General features: G+C 41.7%; 2 protein-coding genes across 3 annotated transcripts in view; both read right to left on the bottom strand.

Annotated features, from left to right (window-relative positions):
* Gnai3 (G protein subunit alpha i3) overlaps nucleotides 1-17,676 on the bottom strand; it is a 44,312-nt gene extending 26,636 nt beyond the window's left edge. Inside the window, exon 1 of the mRNA XM_008850387.2 lies at nucleotides 17,416-17,676. Within this exon, the coding sequence (XP_008848609.1) occupies nucleotides 17,416-17,533 (118 nt within the window). The 5' untranslated portion in view covers nucleotides 17,534-17,676. The remainder of the gene's footprint in view (nucleotides 1-17,415) is intronic.
* Nucleotides 17,677-20,157: 2,481 nt separating this feature from the next.
* Gpr61 (G protein-coupled receptor 61) lies at nucleotides 20,158-26,702 on the bottom strand. 2 transcript variants are annotated; one of them, XR_607862.1, is made up of 3 exons: nucleotides 26,626-26,702; nucleotides 21,627-23,791; nucleotides 20,158-20,640 (listed from the first exon to the last, which is right to left on the bottom strand). XR_607862.1 is itself a non-coding variant. In XM_008850388.2 (2 exons), the coding sequence occupies exon 2, from the start codon at nucleotides 23,247-23,249 to the stop codon at nucleotides 21,891-21,893; it is 1,359 nt and encodes a 452-aa protein (XP_008848610.1). In that variant the 5' UTR covers nucleotides 23,250-23,791; nucleotides 26,626-26,702; the 3' UTR covers nucleotides 21,310-21,890. The 2 variants fall into 2 exon arrangements, 1 of the variants encoding a protein (XP_008848610.1); XM_008850388.2 differs by lacking the exon at nucleotides 20,158-20,640 and having other exon boundaries at nucleotides 21,310-23,791.
* Between the last annotated feature and the right edge of the window lie 463 nt (nucleotides 26,703-27,165).

Genomic DNA, 27,165 nt, shown 5'->3' on the forward strand with positions numbered 1-27,165 from the left:
GACAATAAACTTGGACTCAGTTCTTGCTCCTTTCCCTCTTACCTTATTCTCAACCCCTCTCCTAGCTCCTCTGGCACCACTACTGTACTCTAGTGAAATAAATTCTATGACTTTGTCCCATCCATTCTGCAACCCTAATATAATACCTAGAGTATGTGTGAAACACAGTAAGCACACACTAACGATTTTTTCAGTGGATGAATGAGTATCTTTTTTAAAAAAATATTTTATTCATTTATTTATTTTATTTATTTTTTGTCTTTTTGAGACAGGGTCTCCCTGTAGCCCCAGCTATCCTGGAACTCACTATGTAGACCAGGCTGGCCTTGAACTCAGAGATCCACAAAAATTTAAGTTACTAATAATGTTATTTCTACTAGTTTGAAGATTTTTTTTAATTTTTATTTTATGTGTATGAATGTATTGCCTGCACAAAGGTAAGTGCACCCGTGTCATGCAATGCCCGCAGAGGACAGAAGAAGCCATCAAATCCCCTGGAACTGGAGTTACAGACAGTTGTTAGTTGCCATGTGGGTGTTGGGATTCAAACCTAGGTCTTCTGCAAGAACAGCCAGTGTTCTTAACTGCTGAGCCATCTCTCCAGCACCATGAATAAATATCTTAAGGGTAAAACAGGAGAGTAGGTTGTAATTAAGGCAGAGATAACAGGTCTCTTTTTTGAAAACGTTACCCATCACCAAAAAGGCTGAAAGGCATATAAGAAATTTTTAAAACTTAATTCAGCCATCTAATTTTCAAGAAAGTTTCAAAGGCACACATTGGAAAAAAGATAACCTCTTCAATATTGGTGCTGGGAAAACTAGACATCTAAGTTTGCGGGTAGGTGGGTGGGAGGGAGGGAAGGAGGGAGGAAGAGAGGGAAGGAGGAAGGGAAGAAAAAAGAACTAGATCCATACTTCTCACCCAGTCCAAACATCAATTCAAAATGGACCAAAGGCCTTAATGTAAGACTGAAACTCTGAAACTGCTATAGGAAAGCAAAGGGACATTTCAAGATAGAGGCCTAGACAAGAACTTCTGAAAAAGACTCCAATAGCTCAGAATTGTAGAAAATGAAAGATGGGAGAGTATCTGTTCCCTGCGCATCTAACAGGGTGGTTATATGTCCAATCTATAAAGAACGCAAAAAATTAAATACCACAAAACTAAATTATCTAATCTATGAATGTACAAATGAATTGAACAGTTCTCAAAGAAATACAAATAGCTAATAGATGTATGAAAAATGTCCAATCAGGAAAATGAAAATTAAAACAACACTGAAATTTCTACCTCACCTCAGTCAGAATGGCTATCATCAAGAAGACAAACAACAAAAAAATGCTGGAGAGGATGTGGGGAAAGAAGAATACTTATACAATGCTGGTGGGAATGTAAACTGGTGTAACCACAATGGAAATCAGTGTGGAGGTTTCTCACAAAAACTAAAAATAGAACTGCCATGATCTAGCTATACAACTAACTCCTAGGTATATAACCAAAGGAATCTAAATCAGCATACCACAGAAATACTTGCGCATCCACGTTTATTGCTGCCCTAGTCACAAGAGTCAAGATATGGAAGCAGCCTACATATCCAGCAACAGATGAATAGATTAAAAAAAAAGTGCTATAAATACACAATGGAATCCCATTCAGCCATAAAGAAGATGCAACTATAGTATCTCCTAGAAAGTGAATGAAACTGGAAAACATATTAAGTCAGTTTAGTCAAGACTCAAGATGAGTATGTTTTCTCTCATCTGCAAAATGTAGATTTATACATATATGCAAATGTATATATAACATGACAATAGGAGGACCTTAAAGAAAGGACCTAAAAAGGGGGAGGAGGAAGAGAGTAATCTAGGTCTTCCCTCATCCGGAATCTAGACTTAAATGGATATTCATATATACACACATATACATGGCACGAAAGCAGAAGGGAACTATTTAGGGAGAGGAAGAGGAACAGTGAAGGGAAGAGGTTATATAAGCAAAAGAATGATATATATGAATAAAAATGTCATGATGAAACCCTTTATTTTATACACTAACTTAAAAATATCTTTACATATCACAAAAACTTAACTGACATATTAGAGAGAATTTGAGATCATCTGCCTACTCAAAAGTCCCCTTCTAGGAAAATCCCTACTTCCTTTTAAACGGGCAATGACCCACTCACTCTGAGCTACATCTCTCCCTGAGAGTGGGCTAGGAATAAATACCTGACATAGGCGTCACCTAGTCACAGGAGTATCAGGGCCTAGTTGTGTAAGACCGAGATTCAAAAGATGAGCAGGATGGCCAGGTGTAGTGGTGCATGCCTTTAGTCCCAGCACTTGGGAGGCAGAGGCCTACAGATCTCTGTGAGATCAAGGCCAAGGCCAGCCTGGTCTACATGATGAGTACCAAGTCAAGAGGGGCTACATAGTAAGACCCCGTCTAAAAAAATAAAAATTAAAAAAAGATGAGCAGGATAAATCAGAGGAATATTCACTAGGCGAAACAGAATTGCCCTATAATAAAAGCTCACAACATGGGAAAGAAAGCCTGTGTTATCACTATAACACTGTATATACATCAAATTTTTAAGGAAAATAAACAAATGGTTAGGACACAGATGTCAAGAAAGAGAAGAGAGATCCAAAGGAAATCAAGTGAGGAAAGAAAAAAATGGGATCAAGGACAAAAAAAGAGAAGAAAAAGAAAAAGAAGAAGAAAAGGAAGAAAGGCAAGGCAGGGGAACAAGTGAGAGAAGTGAGGGTTAAGCAGAGAGACATGGTGAAGGCTGGTAAGAAAGGCGGCCCAGCCAGAGCTACCTTAGTTCCTGAAACCTGATTTTTCAACTCTTCCTGCATTCTTCAAAAAACCTGCAGGCCGGGCATGGTGACATACCTTTAGTCCCAGCACTTGGGAAGCAGAGGCAGGCAATCTTTTCAAGTTCAAAGCCAGGCTAGACTCCATAGCCAATCCAGGCCAGCTGTGGCTACAGGGAGATCCTGTCTCAAAAACAAAACAAAACAAAAAACAACCTTCTACTCTTTTTACAACAACCCATCCTAGAACCTTTTAAGCTAGTTTGAATAAACTTTCTGTCCTCAACCCCGGCCTGCCCCAAAAGGAACAAAATTGGCTTTAAGAAAATTAGGATTTTAGGGGCTGGAGAAATGGCTCTGCGGTTAAGAGCATTCATGGGGTTCAATTCCCAGCATCCACATGGCAAGTAGCAATCATCCATAACTCCAATTCCAGGAGAGCCAATGCCCTCTCTGACAACAGGGGTGCACTTACAAACACGGAGGGAATACACTCATACACATAAAATAAAAATAATAAATAAAATGTTGGAAAGAAATGAAAATTAGAATGTTAGAATTGGGCTGGAGATGGCTCAGCAGTTAGGAGCACCTGCTGCTCTTACAAAGGCCCTGGGTTGGGTTCCCAGCACCCACAGAAGCTCACAGCCATCTTAACTCCAGTTTCCAGAGAGCCATCTTCTGGCCTCTTCAGGCATCAAGCACACATGATCCACAAACATACATGCAAGCAAACACTCATACATATAAAGTAAAAATAAATCTTAAAAAGAAAAACAAAAAGAGTCGGGCATGGTGATACACTCCTTTAGTCTCACCACTCAGGAGGCAGAGGCAGGTGGATCTCTGTGAGTTCGAGGCCAACCTGGTCTACATAGCTAATTCCAGGTCAGCTGGGGCTACAGGGAGAACCTGTCTCAAAAAAAAAAAGAAAAAAGAAAATTAGAATTACTTTTTTGGGGTCCTATAAAATATTTCCATTTTTATTATATGTTGAATAAAGAAGAATATTTGCAAGATAGGTGTAACAAAACAAATATCCATAACACATATCTATTTGATATAAAAAAAACACTAACTACCACTCATCTTTGAAGCCACCTAAGTCTCCCTTCAATCATCAATTATTGCTTCAGGAAATATTTCTAGAGTATAGCAGGCAATGAGTGAAGAGTATACAAACATACTCACACACATATACATACATGTATACACACACATAAATGTGGGCCATTGCACTAAAAAAATAGAGATTTCCCTAGAAGGAAATTTTTGGGTAGGCAAATATTCTCAAATTCTAATATACACACACAGCACACCAATATGTGTCCATAACTTAGAAGATGGTATATGATTTATTCAGTTTCCATCTTTTACTAATTACATGGCTATGAACCTACAAATAGCCTTGTAAATCATAAAACAGAACACTAATCAAGCTAATCAAAGCTCAGTTGGTAAAACACTTTCCTAGCATGTAGAAGACCTTGGGTTTGATCACCAGCACTGTAAAATAAAATAAGCAAGTAAGCAAATAAAAATAAAGGGGACTGGTGATATAATTCAGTTGGTATAGTGCTTGTCTAGCATGCACAACAGATCTAAGTTTGATCCCCAATATCGCATAAACTGTGCATGATGGTGCACACCGGTACCCCAGCACTCAGGTGATGGAGGCAGAAGGATCAGGAGATTAAGACCAGTCTGGGTAACATAAGACTATCTCTAAATTAAATTAATTAAATGAAATTTTTTTTAAAAGAGCAACCATCTTACATTCATAAATCACTTAAGGAAGATACTAACTTGGTTACAAAGAAAGAGGTTCACTCAGTTCCCCAAATATTATCAAAATGTTATAACTTGAGAATATGAACAACATAACCTGGGTGCTGGAAACTGGCCAATGAAGGGCAGTGGGGTTTCTTCCTCCTCTCTGAAGAACTTAAGAATGTTTGGGAAGCAGACATTCCCAGAGTTCTAATTTTGGCCTACAGTGAGTAAGTTTCCTTTTTCTTCTCTGACAGCAGGGCAACAAAAACCCATTTGTGTTAACACTAAATTATATGGTATCTATATATAACGTGAGTGAAAACTATTTTTTACTTGGAATGAAAGGTACTAGAAATGTCACCAAGTATAATACAACAGGTGCCCAAAAAAACTCATTTTAATTCATAAAAATAATTCTTCTTTATACTGGGAAATGTTCTCCAAAGTTAATGGCAATACTAAATGCATTCACCAAAACCCATATATCTCAATATTTTCCACTTGAAAATGTTAAGTGTCATATCCCATATCATAGTCCATAACCTCCTGTAACTCCAGCTTCAGGGCATCTGAAACCCTTTTCTGATCTCAGCAGGCACCACACTCGTGTAATACACACGCACAATTAAAAATTATTTTAATCTTACAATGCTTCAACAAGATGTGGTGGCACACACCTATGACCCCAGCACAGTGAGAGGCAAAGGCAGAAAGATGATCTCCTGCATCCCATTCTTTATCAGCTCTTCATTCCAGTCACATCTACTTGCCACTCATATTCTGAGCCTTTGTGCATATTATCCCCTCTTTTTTCTGATCTCTGAAGAGTTCCTATTTAGGGCTGGCATGATAGCTCAGTGGTAGAATATTTCCTTAACAAAGGTGCCATCTCCAGCACCTCAAACCAAAACAAAAAGAATTCCTATTTATATCTTTCAAGGTCCATTCTCAAATGTCATGCCTTATAGAAGGACTTCACTTCAAAACTGATTCCTGTTATCAATCACATTGCACCATCAGGTGGTTGAGGCAGAAGGACCACAGGGGCAAGGCCATTTTAGGCTACATAAAGAGACTGTCTCAGAAATAGAAAGGGGAAGGGGGGGCAGGGAAGAAGAGAGAACCTTTTCATATATAAAAGATTATCCAAAGATACATAATTATAAATATTAAATGAGCCTCCCAATGGAGACTTCAATACTGGAAACCAAAAAGCACAATAAATCCTAGCCTTAACTAAATGTGGCATCCTAAATTAACCCTAGACAGAAAAAGAACATTAGTGGAAAAACTGGTGCAATCTAAATAATGTATAAAGTTAATGTTAACACACCAATATTAATCTCTTGGTGACAAATGTAACGCGGTTACACAGAAAGTGAACACTATGGAAAACCAGGCAAAGAATACACAGGAACTCGAACTCTCTGTGCACTATCTTTGTAACTTTTTTTTTTTTTTTTTTTGTCTTTTTTGAGACAGGGTCTCCCTGTAGCCCCAGCTGACCTGGAACTTACTATGTAGACCAGGATGCCCTTGAACTCACAAAGATCCACCTGCCTCTGCCTCCCAAGTGCTGGGATTAAAGGCGTGCGCCACCACGCCCAGCCTTATCTTTGTAACTTTTATGTAAAATTATTCTAAAATAAAAGGCTTATTTTAAAAATTGAGAAGTTGGGCATTATAGTACAGACCTTTGATCCCAGCACTTGGGAGGCAGATGCAGGCAGTTCTCTGTGAAATCGGGGTCAGTTCTACATACTTAATTCCAGGCCAGCTGTGACTACAGGGAGACCCTGTCTCAAAAAGACCAAAAAAGAAAAAAGACCTTGAAAGACCTAAAAGTGTTGATGAGGCCAGGTGTTCTGACAATTCCCGCAATTGGGAGGTAGAGGCAGGCAACCTCTGAGAGTTTCAGGCCAGCCTGAGCTACATTAAAAAAAAAAAAAAAAAAAAAAAAAAAATTGATGAGGGCAAGTAGAATTTAATTGCAATTATGCCATTGACTATAATGGGCAGGGTTCTGGGCAAAATGTATTTTCACATTATAAATGTTTTTTTAAGAGTATTTAGTAGCTGGGGCTGGAGAGATGGCTCAGTGGTTAAGAGCCCTGTATGCTCATGCAGGGGACCCAGTTTTGGTTCCCAGTAACTACAGTTCCAGTGGATATGTTGCTCTTTTCTGACCTCTTCAGGCATTGCAGGACAGGGTGTACTTACACACATGCAGGCAATACATTCATACACATAAAATAAAAATATTTTTTTCTTAAATAGTTGGAGAGGCTGGAGAGATGGCTCAGCAGTTAACTGCAAATGACCTGGGTTCAGTTCCCAGCACCCACATGGCAGCTAACAACTGTCCCTAACTCCAGTTACAGGTGATCCAACACCATCTTCTTGCCTCTGGGGCATTGCATGACATGGGTACACTTACATACATGAAGGCAAAACACTCACATGCAAAATATAAATCAATTTTTTTCTTTTAAAAATTTTACAAAAAGAGTAAGGAAAGTTTTGCTATTTCTCATGATTTAAAAATATGGTAGGGTTTTTGTTTTTGTTTTTTATTTTATGTGTATGAGTGTACTACCTGCATGTAATAAGTGCAACCATGTCATGCAATGCCTGTGGAGGCCAGAAGAAGGCATCAGATCCCCTGGAACCGAGTTATGGATAGGTGTTAGCCTCCATGTGAGTGCTGGGAACTGAATGCAGGTCCTCTGCAAGAGCAGCCAGTGCTCTTAACCGCTGAGCCATCTCTCCAGCCCTCTGTTTTGTTTGAGACAGGATTCTCCCTATAGCCCTAGCTAGCCTGTAACTCACTACTGTGGCCTCAATCTCACAGAGATCCATGTGCCTCTGATTAAAAACATGTACCACCATACCTACCAATTTAAAAATACTTTTAATCTAATGACTCTAAAATCATATTGGTGAGTCCCAAGGTCTTATCACAATCACACACACACACACACACACACACACACACACACACACACGCATGGGAAAGTAACATAGACTATGGAAGCTAAGGAGATGGCTCTGGGAGTAAGAGTGCTTGCCATACAAGTTCAATGTCTTTAGTTCAGACCCCCAGAACCCACATAAAAGCTGGATGCAGTATCACACATCTGTCATCCTATAGTGAGATGGGAGGTAGGGAGGAGAATCACCTGCAAGTAGGCAGGCCAACTAGCGTGGAATGCAGTGCAATGGCAGAAACAACAAGAGAGACCTTGTCTCCAACAAGGTGAAGTCAAGAAACAGCTCCTGAAAGTTGTCCTCTTTATTTTCACATGCACGCTGTAGCACATGCAATCTCTCTCTCTCTCTCTCTCACACACACACACACACACACACACACACACTCTCTCTCTCTCTCTCTCTCTCTCACACACACATGAGAGTAATATAAACTAAAACTAACTCAAATACAGTGCAGTGTAGCATTTCTAGGGTTCTTGGAATTTAATGGAATACTATTTAATTTTAAAATCCAATTTTAAAGGAAAATTTTTTTCTATTTTGGCCCACTATAAATAGACTACAAAATCATTAAAGGAATGATTAAAAAATCATTAAAAGATGACAAGGATCAAACTTTCTTGCTAAGTTTGAATAGTTCTGATTTAAATGGTTCCAGTGTTAACAGCAAACCAGATGAATAGAAGCAGATGTAAGAAAACAGACTATGTTTTGATTGTTGTAAGACATTGTGGATCTGACAGCTATAGATTTACACGAGCTGGGGACAGAAAGATGGCACAGCAGGTAAAGGCACTTGTCTGATGACCTAGGTTCTATCCCTGGGACCCACATGGTAGAAGGAGAGAATCAACTCCCCAAAATTATTCCCAGATTTCTATAGGTGCTCCATAGTATACACACATACCCACATCCACACATACCCACACTAATTACATAAATAAATAAATGAATGAAAATAAAAATTAAGAAATCTACATTTAAGGAACAATAATTTTCTGAGATCTAAAATACTAGCATCATTCAAAAAACTTTGTGTGAATATTAAAAATGCTTAACCACTTGAAAATAGGATGTAGTGACAAAAGGAAAAGCCCACAGCAGCACAACAGCGATTTATCAATAAGCATGAACATGGCAATGTCTCAGCTAATTACCTTCTTACCTTCCAGTCTTTCTTACCTTCCAAGTTCAACCGGGAAAACTAAAGAGGTTTAAATACTAACTCCTCCTAAACTTTATTTCAGAGATCTCTAAGTCATTAACAGGCACAGTCAAACGAATCTCATCTTTCATATATCCGCCTCCTTTGCCTAGTGCACATTAGATATATTAATTTCTGTTACATCTTAAGAACAAAAATAGGGTATGTCACTCACAAAGAATATCAAAACTAGAACAACTGAACAGTGATCCTAACACAATGTTATTTAGTTCAAACAGCTTGAATTACAGAAATGATACAGCTGATTACTAATCAGGAAACAGGATAACCTGGCTATCTAAAGCTTAAAGATAATGCCAACTTGCTAAACACAACTCAAGAGCTACACTAAAATGAAGACAATTAAAACTGAGAAAAAATCCAATACTAGAATAGTCTGTTTTCTCTGGGTACTCATTTGAACATTTGCATCATGAGCACTTTATATCTTTGGTTTTTAACTCTCTTCCTAAGCAGCTTTGTGAGGTTAAACTAATTTCAATCAAACTAAGAAAAATGACACAAAATATTCCTTTTAATAACATTAAACTATTCTCTTTGGTTAATTACATTAATTTCATAATCAAGGAACTCCTCAAGATCCAATTTAAATTCCTCATTTGTTCATAGAAAGGAAAATTTTTAAAGGCTAGAAGCAATCTTACCAGGCTCTTTGCCCCATTACAAGGCATCTCCATTCCTGTATTATATTCTGCTAGCTAAAAAACACATTTTAAACTTCATGACTCTGAACAAATTTAGTGGCCATGGCTCTAGATATTTCATAGTATGAGACCCACATTTTAAATTTTGGTCTTTCTGTTAATGGTCTAGCTCCCGAGTACTTAAAGCATTCTCCCCACTTCCTTGAAGTTCTGCCTGTCAAAAAACAAAACAAACAAACAAAAAAACAAACAAACAAAAAACACATCATAAGGAGAAGTTAAAATCTATCTTTGGTCAATGTTTTTACCTACTACTTAACAAAAACCTATAAATAAGTAGAGTTTTGTTTTAGGGTTTTTTCCTTTGGTTTAGATTTTTGAGACAAGGTTTCACTATTTAGCCCCAGCTGGCCTAGAACTTGTTATGTAGACCAGGCTGGTCTTGAACTCACAGAGAGCCACCTGGCCTCTGCCTCATGAGTGCTGGGATTAAAGGCATGCACCACCCTGCCTGGCATTAAGCAAAATTTTTAAGAGGACACAAAATAATGTTTCCTTAGCTTTAGACAATTTCTTTTCAGTATTCATAAAAACGGTAAAGTTGGGGCTGGAGAGATGGCTCAGCGGTTAAGAGCACTGGCTGCTCTTCCAGATGACCGGAGTTCAATTCCCAGCACCCACACAGTAGATAACAACTGCCCATAACTACAGTTCCAAGGGATCAAACACTTTCTTCTGACCTCCACGGGCATTGCATGACATTAAGTGCACTTACATACATGCAGGCAATATACTCATACATAAAATAAAATTAAGAAATATATTTTTAAAAACAGTAAAGAGAAAAATTAGCAAGTATTCTCGTTTGTTTCTTCATTGATGTGACAAAATACTCTGACCACTACCAACTTGGGGAGGAAAGGGTTTATTTAGCTTACATATCCCAGGTCACAGTTCATCTGGGAACCCAAGGTAGGAACTCGGGGCAGGAACCTGGAGGCAGGAGCTGGAGCACAGGCCATGGAGGAATGCTGCTTACTGGCTTGCTCTCTGGCCCCTGCTCAGCCTGCTTTCTTATGCAACACAGGCCCATCTGCCAGGGGTGGTGGGCTGGGCCCTCCTACATCACTCATCAAGAAGATGCCCCTCAGACATGGCCACAGGCCAGTCCAATAGAGGCAATTCCCCAACTGAGGCTCCCTCAACCCAGGTGTGTCAAGTTGACACTAAAGCTATCCAGCACAAAAGCTATCCAGCACAGCAAGAAAGAAAGCAGAGTGATGATGAAGCATAAACCCTGAAAACTATACTGGTTATTTCCATTTTTTAATTGCTGAATTTAAAGTAAAGGCAATCAAATCCAGGTGACGTTAACTATTCCGAGTTAGATATGTTGATAATAGGACATCCTACCTCAAGTGAACTTAAACCTATCTCCCAAATTACACAAAATGACAACTTAATATTGAGAATGAACAGACATGAATTAGAAACTAAAACAGCAATGTGTTTAGTTCTTCAATATTTCTACCTCATTCCATTATGCTGTCTGTGGCACCTATTTATTAATCATTAATTCTCTAGCGAGGCCTTTTTAATAGAGAACCTGGCCCACCTCAGCACTTGAAACTCATGATGCTCCATCAAGTCTACCACATACCCACTACAAATGACTAAAGTATGGTGGGTAACTGGCAAGATTACACCACTCTGATACTTCCCAGGAACCTGGATTGGAGATCCTGGGAGTCTGTGCTAGATGACATGTCTTAAGTACTAGGTAAGGCAGTATGTGAGCCACAAAAGGTGCCAGAGGAAGCCTAGGTTGAAGGCTGGCATGGGGGGGGGGAGAGGGATTAGGAGTTTCAAAAGCAAGCAGAGAAAACTAATAAAAAGGAGTGGCTTAGCCAGGAAAGCAGTGTTAGGGCCACTCTTCTAGAAGTGAGGGGGGTATCACAATTCATGAGCATGGAACCTGCTTGTATTTCATTTTTTATTTATTCTTGGATGCCTAATGTCTATGACATTGCCTAGTATATATTGTCTACAAACCCTTTCCTTTACTTGTATGAGTCTTCCCATTCCTTATAGGCCCCTAACTTTATATTAGGTCATGCAATAAAAGATAAAAATGAGAAATATCTAATTCTCCTGCCTAAAGGAACATATAGTTAGAAGCAGTTATACAATTATTCCATAAGGCTAACTATAGGTGACATAAAAATAGCAGTTTTCAAAAGAGGACAGAGTATACCCACCTCAGAACATCAAAAATGTTTCCAAGTAGTAACGATCATTGACTAAGTAGTAAGATATTTTTATTTACTAAGAAAATTATTGTACTCACAGATTTTTTATTAAGACCACTTCTCTTATTTTGCATGTCTATGAAATTAAAAAATCTTAAATACGCTAATAATTGAGTCATAGTATTTAGAACTGACTGGTTCAGAAATGAGAACAAGAAATCATTTTGGCCCTAGGGCAGAGCCTGGCAGGGTAGTACACATCCATAAACTTAATGCTTAGGAGCTCGAAGTCAGAGTATTGCCATGAATTCCAGGCCAGCCTGGGACACATAGCAAAATGATAAATAAAAATAAAGTGAAGACAGAGTGCAGTTTTCAGCCTAGATGATGTTAACAATCCTAGTGCAGAAACAGGAATTACAAGTGTAATCAGCTAAAGTTAGTTTAAAAGAATATAGTTGTGGCCCCAATTAGAAAGCTACATGCCCTGTCAGATCTACTAAGTCCTGAATACCTATCTACTCTGTAGTTATCACTGTCCTACAATAGTGTGGCCAGGGAAAATCACACCATGACACATGGTATAGAAAAGGGCCTTATTTTCTCACTGCAAAAGCAATGAATACTCTATGTAAAAGACACAAAGAGCCGGGCGTGGTGGTGCATGCCTGTAGTCCTAGCACTTGGGAGGCAGAGGCAGGCGGATCTCTGTGAGTTCAAGGCCAGCCTGGTCTACAAAGTGAGTTCTAGGACAGCTGGGGCTACAGGGAGACCCTGTCTCAAAAAAAAAAAAAAAAAAAAAAAAGACACAAAGAATAAGTAATCATGAAAAAGAATCTCCTTTTTTACAATGCCCATTTCCATTTTTTCATTCCAGTTTCTCTTTTTTCTCCAGATATGATAAATCCTCACAAATATTTAGCTTCTATGGCCGGGCATGGTGGCACATACCCTTAATCCTAGCACTTGGAAGGCAGAAGCCTACAGAGCAAGTTGCAGACCAGCCACGGATACATAGTGAGATCTTGTCTCAAAAATAAGAAATTTAGCTTCTGTGAACCTTACCCCAAATAACTAACAAACACTACAATGGCTATCATCCTATAGGAGAAGCCAAGGAGAATCTATTTATCATTTACTTATTTATGTACGTATGTATATGAATGTTTTGGCTGCATGTATGTAAGTGCACTCATGTCGTGCAATGCCTGAGGCCAGAGGAGGATTGCTGGATCCCTTGTAACTGGAGTTACAGACCACTATCAGCTGTCATGAGGGTGCTAGGAACCAAACCCAGGTCCTCTGCAAGAGCACCGGTGTTCTTAAGCACTGAGCTACCTCTCCAGCCCAAAAATCTTCTTTTCAATAATAACCATATTCAGTTAGTAATATGCAATTTTATGTATGAACAACCAATTGTCTAATATGGAATTTAAATACAGTATTCCAATTCTCTGCAAGCAACTTAGGTTTTGCCATAAAAATGTATATCTTTTCACCATAAAGAGTATTTATAAAATTCTTTGAGGATCTTTACAAAGAACATATTAACAAAAAATAGCAAGTATCTGTCTGGAACAGCCCTAAAAATAGGAACTAAAATGATAAGCCTCAAGAAAATAAATTGATAGAAGTTGCCATATACTGACTATTATTTGCTAGACACTAACAATAAGCATTTTATATACATTATCTCATTTCGTGTTATGATACAGGCACAATCATCCCTACTTTACATATGTGAATATAATGATTCATATGGTTCTGGGTCTCACAGCTAATAAATGCAGGTGGGAACTTAATTCACCAAAAGTAGTGCCTAGGGCCTCTCAACTTTTGAAGACATCATGGCAGATACAGGAAATGACTACTGGTAAGGGTCACTAGAGGGCTTTGAAGAAAAATATTTTTTCTTTATATTATGAAATTATGCCATGAAAATGAAATGTAAGTATTACTGATGATATTAAATATCCAAATGGAATAAATCATAAACCTTTAAAAAAATTCTTCTTTCCAGGGCCGGGCATGGTGGTGCACGCCTTTAATCCCAGCACTTGGGAGGCAGAGGCAGGTGGATCTCTGTGAGTTCAAGGCCACCTGGTCTACACAGTGAGTTCCAGGACAGCTGGGGCTACAGGGAGACCCTGTCTCAAAAAGACAAGAAAAAAAAAATTTCTTCTTTCCAAAATGCCAAATTGAAGAAGTTAACAGAGGGAAGGAATCACACCACAAATATCCAAATATTATTTTAACTGCCATAAATTTTGACGTTATGATTTGAGAGTCAGCTGTGGTGGCACATACCTATGATCCTATACTTGGGAGATTGAGGCAGGAAGATCAGGAGTTCTGGGCCAGCCTAAGGTATATACACAAGCTCCTGTCTCGGGGAAAAAAAAACTTAAAATTTGAGCATACAAAAAAAAAAATTGCAAGCAGCACATCTACGTAGCACACTACACACACTGGTTGGGAATATTTGCATAATACAATTATGTCAGTCTATAGAAAATTGTAGTTAAACAGTAATTTGGTATACCAAGATCTTCCCAATAATATCTAAAAGAAATTCAAACCAAAAGAGGAATTACAATACAGAAGTCTTCCTTAATAATTAAGCCCGTATTAATTTATTAATTTGAATTTCTACAGAACTTATAATCTATAACATTCACTTTAACAACAGAACAGTTAATACTCACTAGCCATGTTTTACTTTACATTATTACCATACTTAATCCTCACAGTGACGGAAATATCTCTGTTTTCTTTTTTTGGATCTTTTTGAGACAGGGTCTCCCTATAGCCCCAGCTGTCCTGGAACTCACTATGTAGACCAGGCTGGCCTTGAACTCAGAGATCCACCTGCCTCTGCCTCCCAAATGCTGGGATTAAAAGCATGCACCACCACGCCCGGCACTGGAGAGCTTCTTTAAAGGGTAAAAACTCATTCAATTTTATATCTTACAGGGTTTATACTGAGTTCGATATTGTATAACTATATTAATTCAACTGTGAACCTAAAAATTTACAGCCACTTTTGAAAGAGATGTATCCTTGCTCTGGAGTGTGTTACTGAATATGTTAAAGCTGTAATGAAATTTGTTATATTTGAGGAAGAAGCATAAAAATTTGCTTCATGTTAATTAGTAGAGGTGAAAAATACTACCATTAAAATCTACCTGATGACCTTATATCCATGCTCAGGTGCCAAGGATCTCAGAAAGTAACCGACTCTGACTAGTAATACTCAGGTACATAGAGATTAGAGATGCATATGCAAACATCTAAGTGTTGGTAGCATTAAAAATGATATTGTTTTCTGTATGAAACAATATATTTTAAAATGAAATGCAGATGTTTCTTAAAGGTTAAAACCTCATTCAATTTTATGTCTTATGGGCTTTATACAGAGTTCAATATTGTATAACTGTATTAATTCAACTGTGAACCTAAAAATTTACAGTCAATTTTGAAAGAGATATATCTTAGCTCTGGAAATTGTTATTGAATATGTCAATGCTGTTGTAATGAAATGCTTCTTCTAATTATGTGGTTATTAAATAAATAATTTTTTTAAATGTTAAGAAAAAAAAGCCTCATGGGATGAGCACACACTTGTAATCTCTGTTATATGACCTCATGAAGTTGAGGCTAGACAAGCCTATGGCCAAAACCTTGACTAAAAACAAAACAAAAATACCAAAACCAATGAAGCTGGTGAAAATTAAAAACAAATGTTTCAGTACTTTGATTTTCACTTACTTTTCAAATTCCATGTTATCATGTGCTTAGTTTTTAAAAATTATCTGTACTATTTATACAGTTCTGAAAGATTTTTCCAGATATTTAGACAAATTCTGCCTATCAAATCCTGTCAATTGGCAGAAAGCTACATGGTTTACAACTGTATTATGATAGGCTAATATCCTGAGGCTATCTCAACAGTCAATAGAAATCAAATCACAGAAGATGAGAACACACCTCTAATTTCATAATCAATATTGAAACTGCTAATGCCAGTGTTATGGTGATGTAAACTGTAATCTCAGCTCTGAAGAAGCTGAGGCAGGAGGATGGAGAATTGGAGACCAGTTCAGTACATAGTGATATAGTCTCAAGAAATTAAAAATTAAGAGTTAGAGAAAGAAAGAGAGGGAGAGAAAAAAGGGGGAGAAAGAGAGAGGAAGAAGAAAGAGCTAACAGCTTGAGTGCAGTGTTTTGTATCCGGGCTTCTGCAAGGCCCCAAGGCTGAATGTCCTACATGAGTTGGCTCAAACTGGTTAATAGTAAATACTTAAGTACTTACAATGTGCCAGGAGCCATGCTCATCCACAGAGTATGTCTGTAATACAGATACTGTGGTCTAGAACTAGGATCTGAACTCATACCTTCTGGAAGCTCAAGTACATAACTTTTCCTTTATATCCAAAAAAAAGAAAAAAACCTGTCACTGGAGCTTCTACAGCGCACAAACAAGGGCCCCAGCACTTCCTGAAGTACAAAGAAGTCCCAGAATGGTGGTTGTGATTGTCCTCTGGAGCTTAACAGAGTGAAATACAGTACTCTAAAGTCACTCTTTTCCTTCAAAAATGAATGTATTTTTAAAGTTCTGTTGCTTATAGAACATATGACGCCTACTTATCTAATAGATCACTAGAAAATATGAATAAAGATTTATTGATAAACTAACACTAGAGAACTTTATGTTTTTACTGGGCCTATCAAAGTTTAAGATTAAATGATCCTGATCAAAACACATTTGTCTGTATATAAATGCCAATGAAAACAAGTATAAGGCAACATCCTAGTATGGAGGTTAATATTTTTACTCTGAAAATCCCAAATAATAACTTCCCCAAAAGTTATCACAGTCTTAAAGTAAATATGCCCCAATCCATGATTTATCCTAAATTAACTCGATTCCCAATGCACATTCCTAGCACTACCCAATGTGTGGTCTATCGTCCACTAGATCTTCTATCGCAAATCTCAAAGATGCATGCCAGTCTTTGAATTTCCTCAGCTTACTCCATTCCCATCCCTTTCTCCCTTCCTTCAATAAACAGGACTTATAAAACCTTAAGAGACTTTTTTAAAAATGATAGAAAACGGTGAAAAGGTTTAAACGGTCTCTACACCCAAGCTCTTTTCTTTTATATCTAAGAATTTGTCATTTATCTCATCCGCCTCCCCTTCAAGTTCCTCCCCTTCAACCCACACTACAACTGTACAAAATAACTGCTTCTCTTTAACAAACGACAGGGTCTTCCTGTGACCCTTGGTCCTAGCTCCTCTACGAATTCATTCAATCCCTCCAGCTTTAATCTTCACCGAAAGCTCACAAACCATTGTCCAAGCCCAACATACTCTAGTCCTCTTGGTTCCAACAGGTTCCAACCCCACAGAAAACCTAACTTCGGACCCTCCAGCCCGAGCCTTTTCCGGATTCCTAACTCAGTCTCAAGGCTCCAGACTCCCAAACTCTGCTAGGCGCCATCCCTGCCTGGTTACACCCTCTCCAACTTACTTCTTACAATCCGAAATCCCACGCCTTCCGGGGCTCGGGTACAGGCCGAGCCTCCGCCCCTCGGTGCCCGGGGAGCCGACCCCGCTCAGGTTCCGCGAGCACCCGGCTCCCAGGACCCACAGCTCCAGCTCCAGCTCCAGCTCCAGCTCCAGCCCCAGCCCCAGCCCCAGCCCCTCACCGAGCAACAGCAGCTTCACTTCTTTGGCCGCTTTCTCCCCGTCCACCCGCAAATTGCGGTCGATCATCTTGCTCCGCTCCACCGCCGCCTTGTCCTCGGCGCTCAACGTGCAGCCCATGGTGGCGGCGGGAGAGGCGACCCGGCCCGGGCTCACTCACACACCGCGCGAACGGCAGCTACTCCGGCTGATACAGCGTCTACGGCGGGGCGGTGGCCTCGTCCGTCAGCTCCCCGAGTGCCCGGAGGAACCGGATATCCGGTGTTTACGATACTTCCGGCGACGCCCTGCGGCCGCTACCACTTGAACCACTGTGGCGCTGAGAGGGAAGGCGAGATCGGCGGAAGTCCCCGGTACCGTGGGCGGCTCCTTAGCACCGCCGAGTTGTGTTTCTGCTTCTCCGATCACCCAGCCGTCGTCCCTTTACTGTTGGAGTTCTCCGATTTGGTTAAAAAGCGGGTCTTCCGGGCTGCCTGTGCTCTCCTAAGGTCACACAGAGCCCACTGCCCTATGGGGAACTTGAACTAGTACAGTCTCCTGTCAGAGAAGACCCCTTTGTGATCTCCGAGCCCGGCCTCTGCCCAAAGCGCAGTGTTGGACACTTGAGCCACAGTTGTCTCCGTCTGATCTATGAGTTGGGAACAAACTGCCCCAATTGACATCTCTTAACACCCATTATGCCTAGGACTAGGCCTTCTCTGATCCCCCACGTACAGTCTTGTCCCTTCTGTTACTCCATGTGAATCTGTGGGCTGTACATTTGCCTGGCTCCTATGTAAACAAAGGATCACAACTGCTAGCAAAAATTTAACCTGAAAGGCAGGTGTAGTTCATAAAAATGTCAATGTTGCCCCTCTTGCCAGCATAAACCAACTGTAGGGAAGTTTAGTGAGACTTGTCTCTCTGGGATCACCTGAAGGTTTCTAAATCTGCATCCTGATACCCTTTTGTGCTACTGATCCTTTGAAGGTAATCCTAAAATACCTTTACTGCCAAATAGCCGCACTGCGACTCTTACCATTCTAGGTAGAGGCACTTTTATGCAGCTCCTAAAACCTTTCCCTGCAATTTGAAATGTATTTATCTAATAGATGCTAAGCTTAAAATGCAAAATCCCAACAAAAAGATCTATATAGTGAAAATTCATTAATTAGAACCATTTAATTAGAAGATTAGAACCACCTTAACCTCATCCTCTCCACCACAATGCTTATCAAGTCTATCCCTCAAAGTTTGAAGTCTCTGGCTGATTTCCAAATGACTGTTAGGAAAGAGACTTCCTTTATCAGCACTTTTGTGGAAAAGGGTAAGAAGAAAGGGGAAAACCAACATTTATTAAGTACCTATTTGCCAGGTATGGCTAGCCGCCTCCATGTCTCACCCCTTCTGATCCTCACAACAACCCTGTGAGGTAGGTAATATTGATCCCCATTTTTACAGATGAGGAAATAGGCTCAGAGAATTTAAGCAGTGTTCCCATGTTCATACAGTAAGTAATTCTATCAAATTCCAGTTTTACCCCTTTTTTCTATCAGGCCTCTAGAAGATTGCTTAGAGATATTTGACAACAGACAGTCTGAAGTTTTCATCTGGGATGGAAGTCACTCAAATACCAGGATATAGGAATAAGTAACTGACAGGATGACTGTCTCATCCTGTTGCTTCAACATATTAGGGAAATTTATTCCAGGAACAGGGCTAAGGATTGTATTTTGAACTTTTACAACCCATCCTGGTAACTGGAAAAATCCTGGAAGTTGGGCATAGCAAAAGTTGGGGAAATTCTCTGCAAATAAAAAAATTTTTACTTCGTTCATGAGCCATTCCTACAACAAAAAATAAATGGCAAATGAATCCATTTATGTCAAACTCACTAGGGAAATGCCAGCAAGATCTTAGTGTCTGGTTATTTTCAGGCTAAATTAGTGATATTCTTGCTTTTAAAACTTCTGCATTTTATGTATGTGAAAGGAGGGTTGGAGGGCAAAGTCAAATAAATTAACAAAATGGCTGCCAAGCAGTGTTTAACCCCCCCACACACACACACACAAAACACACACAAAACTCTCCATAGGCACACCTTTTCTATTTCTACTGGACTCACACTGCCATCTGCTGGCAATTTCTGGGTCTACCAGCTGCTTAGTGGATTACGGGTATATGAAAGTTTTTTCCCCTTTAGTAGTAGGAAAGAGAATTTCTTAGCATAAGTTTATCTTAAAAGGGAAAGGACCATGGTTTTGAATGACAAAGGACTGTTCTTGCTGTGTATGCTTTCTAGAGTATTTTCTTGGTGGAATAGGCACTAGACTAGAATAATACACTAAAGATAGGAAGATAGAAACCTGGAAATTTACCTACTTCAAAAGAGGAAAAAGCTGTTTGCCCAGTTTCATTTAATCAGTTATTTTCTCCGCTAGAGAGTTTGATTTACAAGTCCCATGCTTTCTACAATCTGCAGAAAGGCTGTATGTATCAGTTCAATGAACTCTCAGAAGTCAGAACCATGACTATGTTCTCTAATAATACATTTCTCAAATGTATTCTGCAGCACTTAGCAGACCTAAATGCGCTACAAAAATACAAATATCTGTTCAAATTAGACTATAAACTCCTTAAAGGCAAAGGACACACACAGATAAACACCAGGGAATACTGGTGTTCAACTATTTATGCACTGAATAGAACTGAAGGAGTCAGTGTTGATATCAATATAACTTTTATCATAAAAATTATTTATTGGCTGTTCAAAGGGGGAAACTTCCACACCCCCAACCCGTTTTCCCCCTTTAGTGTTCAATGAACCAAAAATTTGTTCAAATATAGAGCACACCACCCTCTGGCTCTACTTTGACTATTTAGTGTCCAATTGAGGGAAGTGAAATGGGCAAGTGGTCCCAGATAGGTGTCCTGTCCATTACTTTGCAACTAATCCTTCTCTATTTAAAATACCATTGCCAATACTAATCAACATGGTTTCTAGTCTTAAATCTGTAAACAGCCAAGCCCAACTCTCTGCTCTCTCTCCAACCCAGTACCACAGATAGGAGACAGATTTAAGTCTTTGTCACTGAAGCTAATTTTGAGAGTGATGACCAATAGGGAGGCATTTAATAGACTATGGAAACCCCACCTTTCCCATGCCCAACCTTAGTCTCTTGTACCCGATTGTCCAGGGGGCTGGAGGTGGGTCACTGCCATGAGGAGAGAGATCAGGGAGGTCAGTCCTAGAAAGAAAAGATTTGCAATATTATTGATCAGGGTGTTTTACCTAGTCTCTCTATCCTGCCATTTTACCAATTCATATGCTAGCCCCCACCCTCAACTCTCTGATCCCCCCAGTCATTCTAGTTACTCATCCTAAAGGACCAGGAGAAAAATACATCCTATCTTTTATGCATGTATCTGCTAAAATCAAACAGGAAGGGGACAGAAGAGTGAGACATGAGTGGGAGCTTCCTGTCTTCTGCTCCACGTACCCTAATTGCTGTTGACCAAATCCAGAAAAGAGTTGATCCTACTGGTCTTCTCATTTTAAGATAACCTCAGATACTAACTTTTAAAAGGGTCTATCAGGCTGGAGAGATGGCTCATTGGTTAAGAGCACTGGCTGCTTTTCCACCAGGGTTCAGTTCCCAGCACCCACATGGTGACTAACAATTGTAACTCCAGTTGCAAGAGATCTGACACCCTCTTCTGGTCTCCAATGGCATTGCTGACATGGGTACTTACATATAGGCAAAACACTCATACACATAAAATATTTTTTTTTTTAATTTTAGGCTGGGTGTGGTGGTGCACACCTTTAATCCAAGCACTTGAGATGCAGAGACAGGCGGATCTCTGTGAGTTCAAGGCCAGCCTGGTCTACATAATGAGTTCCAGGACAGCTGGGGCTAAAGGGAGACCCTGTCTCAAAAACACCAAAAAAAAAATTTTTTTAACAGGTCTATTAACTCATGGAAACACTTAGCTACAATTTTGCTCTTTATGACCCTAGTGAGGAAATGAGATGACATGGGCTATTTTCTTACCTTGCTTTGGTGCAAGTATTACCCTGGACTAGTACACTGGAAAAAAAAAAAAAAGTCTTCAGTGGTCCCCAGAATAACTGTACCTAGCCAGCTGCCCTAATCCTCCAACTCCTACCCTTAGAGAGTTTCCCTGTTTCCTGAGGCATGAAAAGTTCACCTGTTGAAAGGCTCCACCTCACCTTTGTGACCCTTTTCTCTTGTCACCATCTCACCATACCCAGGCTCCCTCCCCCAATAGTCAAATATCATAGCCAAGTCCAAGGCTTTTGCCACATGTCCATCTTGTTGGCTCTGGTCCTGACCCAGGAAACACCAAGCAAAAGCTATATGCAGAGACCCCAGCCCCAACCCCAGCCAGTTGGAAAAAGGTGGTTCCACAAGGCAGTCCTTGGGATCATATACCAACTCCAAGCCCTATTTCCCTCCAAGTGTCCAGGGACCCATCATGACTCCAGCCTTGATGAGGGGGCAGGACGGAGGTAGCTGTCCGACATGATAAAGTCGCTGGTGAGTTGTTGCTCCAGGAATTCTGAGGTCTCCTCAGCGATCTGGCCTGGGATTCGAAAGTCAACAGCAGGTGGTGGTTCCTGCTTGGGGCTGGGTAGGGGCCTGGAAACCCAGTTCTCAGAGGGACAGCCAGTCCCCTGAAGGAACTGCAGGAAATTCTCCTCAATGGAGCCCTCCCGACTAGGCAGCCTCAGCTCCTCCTCTGGAGCTGGCTTGAAGAAGCAGACAAACTGCTTGCTAAGCTCACCCCGGATCTGCCGGTTGAGACAACCATAGAAGAAAGGGTTGGAAGTGAAACAAAAGTAGCCAATCCAGGTCACCACACTCTCCACCTGTCCTGTGGAAATGGGCTGAGCACTCATGGCAACATAGAGATGGAAAGAGAAGTAGGGCAACCAACAGAGGAGGAACTGTCCCCCTACAGCCAGGAGGACCACTGCTGCCTTCCCACCCCCAAACGTCCGATGTGGAGTGGTTTGGTGGGCTCCAGAGCTGGTAACCATGGTGGAACGGCTACTGAGAGACTCAGAGCGTTGCCGGGGTGTCTCCATCCATGTGGGCAGTGGCCCATGTTGCATGGCAGCCACACGGGCCACTCGGAACATGCTGCAGTAGACCACAAAGATGAGGATCAAGGGCAGCAAGAAATAAAGGACAGCAAAGACCACCACAAAAAGCTGGCAGTAGGCACTGTGGCTCCATTGGAGTGAACAGCCTGGCAGGACACTGGGAGCTCCTTCCTCCCAGGAGACCCTTCCCAACACTGGCACAGAAGCCATGGCCAGGGCCTTCACCCACACACCTACCAGCACAGAAGCCACCAGCCCCAGTGTCATGCGCACCTCATAGCGCATGGGGTGGACCACATAATAGTAGCGCTCCACATTAATGGCAGACACTGAGAGGATGGCCAGGCTGACAAAGCATACACTCAGGAACAGGTAAAGGCGGCAGGCCACTTCTCCAAAGAGGGCATGGTCAAAGAGAGCAGAGCTGGAGATCATGGCCAGGGGCATGAGTGTCAGGGCAGCCAGCAGGTCCACCAGGCAGAGGTGGAAGACAAAAACAAATTTTCGGAGGGCAGGTGTCTTGGCAATAACAGCCATCACAGCAGCATTGCCAGCCACAGCAGTGAGGTCCAGCAGGAGCATGAAGAAGAGGGCCACGGATTCTGAAGCCACGTCCTGCAGCCCCAATTCTGGGACTCCGCTGGCAGTAGAGGGACCTGGAGTTTGAAGGGCCCTTCCCAAAGTGGAAGAGTTCCCTGATGATTGGGGGATGGGTGAGGACTCCATGGGGCCGAAAGAGGACACCCAGGGCACCTCCTATCACAAGCCCATCCCCCATCCTAGTCCGCCACCCTGGGATGGTAAGCCCAGGCCCAGGCTTCCCAGTTTTGTTGGGGGCCTCCTGTTGGAGCCTCTTGAGCAGGCTCTAATCCCCAGCCTTCAAGGCTGGGCTCCTCTATGGACAGAGTGCCAGGCCAGGCAGCTCTGGGCTCAGGAGCTCATGTCCAGTTTCTACCAGGAGGTAGTTCCAGAGTCATCCCCAGTGATGGGAAGAAGAAGAAGGTGATGTGTAAGGAATGGATCCTCACACACTCAGTAGCACTCCACCTTTTGAGCAGCCTCTGGTACCTCTTTTGCACTTTTCTAGTTCTCCATGCCCTTCTTTCCTTTCCAGGGCAATTCTAAATCCTCTGTCTCCTTTCTTCAGAGTCCTCCCAGGCTCTAGGACAGCATCATGGTCTCCTGATTTCTGGTCTCTTTAGCTTCTAATTCCAGGTCTGGCCATTACTGATTCTGCAGCTTTTCTGGATTCCAGTTTCCAAAGTCATCTGTAAAATGAAGGGGATAGTACCTGTTTCACAACTGTGTTTGCAGGCTCTGGTGTGGTTGGTTAATAGCAGTAATAATCACAAGCAATAATGTTTACATGGTGCTTTCCACATGCCAGACTCTGACCTAAGCACTCGGTATATATCAACTCATCTTAAATCCTCACATGATCCTTTGAGATAGATGATAGGCTCTCCATTTTTCCAGAGATAGATCTGTGGCCTAGAGAGGTTAAGAAACTTACCCAAGATCATATAGCTAGTAAGAAGGTAAAGTAGTCTGGCCGCAGGGCCAGTTCTCTTGCCCACTATGCCATGCTATGTGGCCTGTGTAGCCTCCTCATTGACTGGTATCTAGTAAGCTTCCAGTAAATCATTGTTGAACTGTCCCTAAAAATGTCTCTCACAACTCCAAGGCTGTCACCTGGAAAGGGGAGTTGTGCTTTAGTCTCTTCTCACATCTTCACTCCCAAAACAAAGAGCTGCCAGTTTGGGGATGTTGAGATGCTGCAGTGAAAATGGAAAGCCCTAGCTGTAAGGAAAACCAGCTCATCTCGTCTCCTGAGCTCCCAAGGCCAGAGGGCATAAGCTACTTGAAAGCTGCCCTCCACTCATACTCTTTAGCTTCTCAAGGCTGCTGTGCCCCGGCTGGTGGAAGAAGAGCTGCCCCTGACCTCCCATTCCTCTTTGCTCCATATCTCAAGTCACTGAACTAACCCTCAGAGGATTACTGCCCTAAAGCCCTCTTGGTTCTGGCCTCCTCCTACCATCACAAAACAGGGAGTGAATGTAGGTACCCATGTTAAAAGGGTGATGGTGTTGGGGTGAGGAAGTTAGGTAGAGGACTATGACTGTAGAAGTGGGTACACATAAAACAGAAAACTGGAAGAAATAAGCATTTCTCGTATCCCCTGATAAAATGACAGACTGCATCTGTTTTATTTATCATTATCCATGTTGAGTGTGCATATGACAGAAATAGGCTGCCCAATGTAATTAAGATCTTTTTTCATTTCCATATTCCATTCTTGAATATTCCCTCAATATAGTATGCTGAGTTACATGCTCAGAGGCAAACCGCAGATGTGCCAAGTCTGATGGTCACCCTGTGGATAAGTTAAAAGTTTCCCAGGCTACACTTTCCTCATCTGTGGAATGGGAGGGTTGGACTTTCTAGTCTACCAAGGTTCGTACACATAACACTTTATTCTGTGATGGATTTCCCAGTCTCTGGGCTAGAGAGGAGTGGATGGTTACTCCATTTAAAAACTTACCATTTTTATAACTGCAACCATATAGCCTGCCAGGGCTTGCTCTTCTCAAAGTCCTCTTACAATCACTATGGGGGTTTGGTGTTACTATAAACCTTATATTTATAATTTCTAACATGTCATGCATGTAAGAGGTGCTTAGTGCAATTTTGTGAGTTGAATCAGACTCAGATTGACTAACTGAATTCCTGCCCCCAAATACAAACTCCAAAAATATTTCAGTCAGACATCTGTGTGCCAGCCAGGGGATTCTCCTCTGGAAAGGATAGCCCAGGCTCCTGGATTTTCAGCATCCCTAACTTTGGATAACTGCCTAGAGACTTGCCTCTCTCCAGGGAGATGTCCGTTTCTCCTAAGATAGTCTACCAGGAAAAAAAAAAATGCCTGAAAGAAATCCTAGAGGATGCATCTTTACCCTTTACTCTCCATACCATTCTACCTGGGAATGAGGCTCAGCTGTGTCTCTTGAGTTTCTGGTAGCCAGAGGAGAAAGGGTCTACCACGTGTGGATGGATGGCAGGAGTCTAATCTAGCAAGGCCTAGCTATGATCCCAGACTGAGGAAAGCGGACATGGTGTCCATGTGGACACATTGACACGGAAGGTGCTATGCAGCCATGATGGAGCCCTATACAAGAAGGCATTGGGCATGTCTTTCTTATAACCCCCTCAGTTTTGTCAGTATTTCTATAATGACTCCAAATTCTGGGATTACAGTTTGCCTCCTAACAGACAGATCAATATACCTGGCTACTTAGCATTTCCTCATTGATGGGTGGGTTATGGAGGGGAGGGCCGTGGTGTAATAGCTTCATATGGGAAACCCAGGGAGTCTGACTCCACTCCTAGCTCATGTCATCATGCCTTCCACCTCCACAGATGCTCTCATCCTCCCACTGCTTCCTTTAATACCACCTTTGCATCTCCAGGACCTTTTAGTACCTAGAAGGCTTTGCCACTATAGGTCTGAGGTCTAGGCTCTGGCAGGGCCATGGCCAAGTGACAGATATCCTTATGTCAGGATGCAGGATGCACACATGTGCCCAGCTCAAGGCCACATAGGCAGTGTTGGGATTCACATGCACCTGTTTCTCATACACAGAGCTTCTATCCCGAGGATTCAGAGCCTGGCCTGCCTTCAGGCAAGAACATGCCCCTCCTAAACCAGGGGAGATTTCCAGGGACCTTCACCACTTCTCCCCAGTAGAGTTGCCCAGGCCCAGGACTCAGATACCCATTAGCCTGGATGCCAAAAGACCCATTCCTAGGATGTGGGGGACCCATCTCTATGACACAGAGCAAGGTAGATAGAGAATGTTGTCTGTTGCAGGATGCGGCTACTCTTGCCAGGACGAGATGATCAACCCCCATCTCTAGGCTTCAGAGATGCCCACATCCTAGTACTGCTTTTGGGACACCTGGGAGCCTCATCCCCTGACAAAACTGCCCACCATAGGACAGGGTAGGCTGCTCCTTGGAATGCTAGCTTTCTGTAGGGTGAGGCAGCACTCCCTGCCAGGCCCTAGGTCTGGCCCCCATTCCTGGCCTAGTCGGCAACTCCTACCTTTGCTGAGCAGCTCCAGGCTCCCATGTGATAGCTCCTCTCAGCTGATGCTTCTCCAAGGCTGATGAAGCCTGAACCACTGCAGTAAGCGGTGAGAGGCAGCCAGCAGAGCAAGATGCTCATAGAGCTTCTGGGTCCTAGTGGCCTCCTTCTTTCCACCAGCTCCTTGAAGCCACTTCAGGAGCAAACAGTTGGGTCTTAGGGAGCCCAGGCAAAGTGGTCAGGAGTGAGCTCAGTCCCTTTTACCTCTCTCAGGATTCTAGACTGCATCTCAAAAGCTTTCTGGAGACAGATGATGACAGGCAGGGGAAACCCTCCCAATCAGGTTGGTAAAGAAAAAGGCCCTTTGGCACATAATAGTTGTGCTACCTTAGGCAAGTCATTTCCATTTTTGGCCTTGGTTCGTACCTGTTCAACAGGATTATAGGTAGATAATCCATAAGGTTTCTGACAGCCTTGTTACTACATGGATCTGTGTGACACCAGGACCAAGATACTTTTGTAGCAAGCAGATCAATGCATACCCAGGGCTCCAAGATT

Source organism: Nannospalax galili, unplaced genomic scaffold, assembly GCF_000622305.1.
Source record: "Nannospalax galili isolate Female #2095 unplaced genomic scaffold, S.galili_v1.0 scaffold5, whole genome shotgun sequence".
NCBI lineage: Eukaryota > Metazoa > Chordata > Mammalia > Rodentia > Spalacidae > Nannospalax > Nannospalax galili.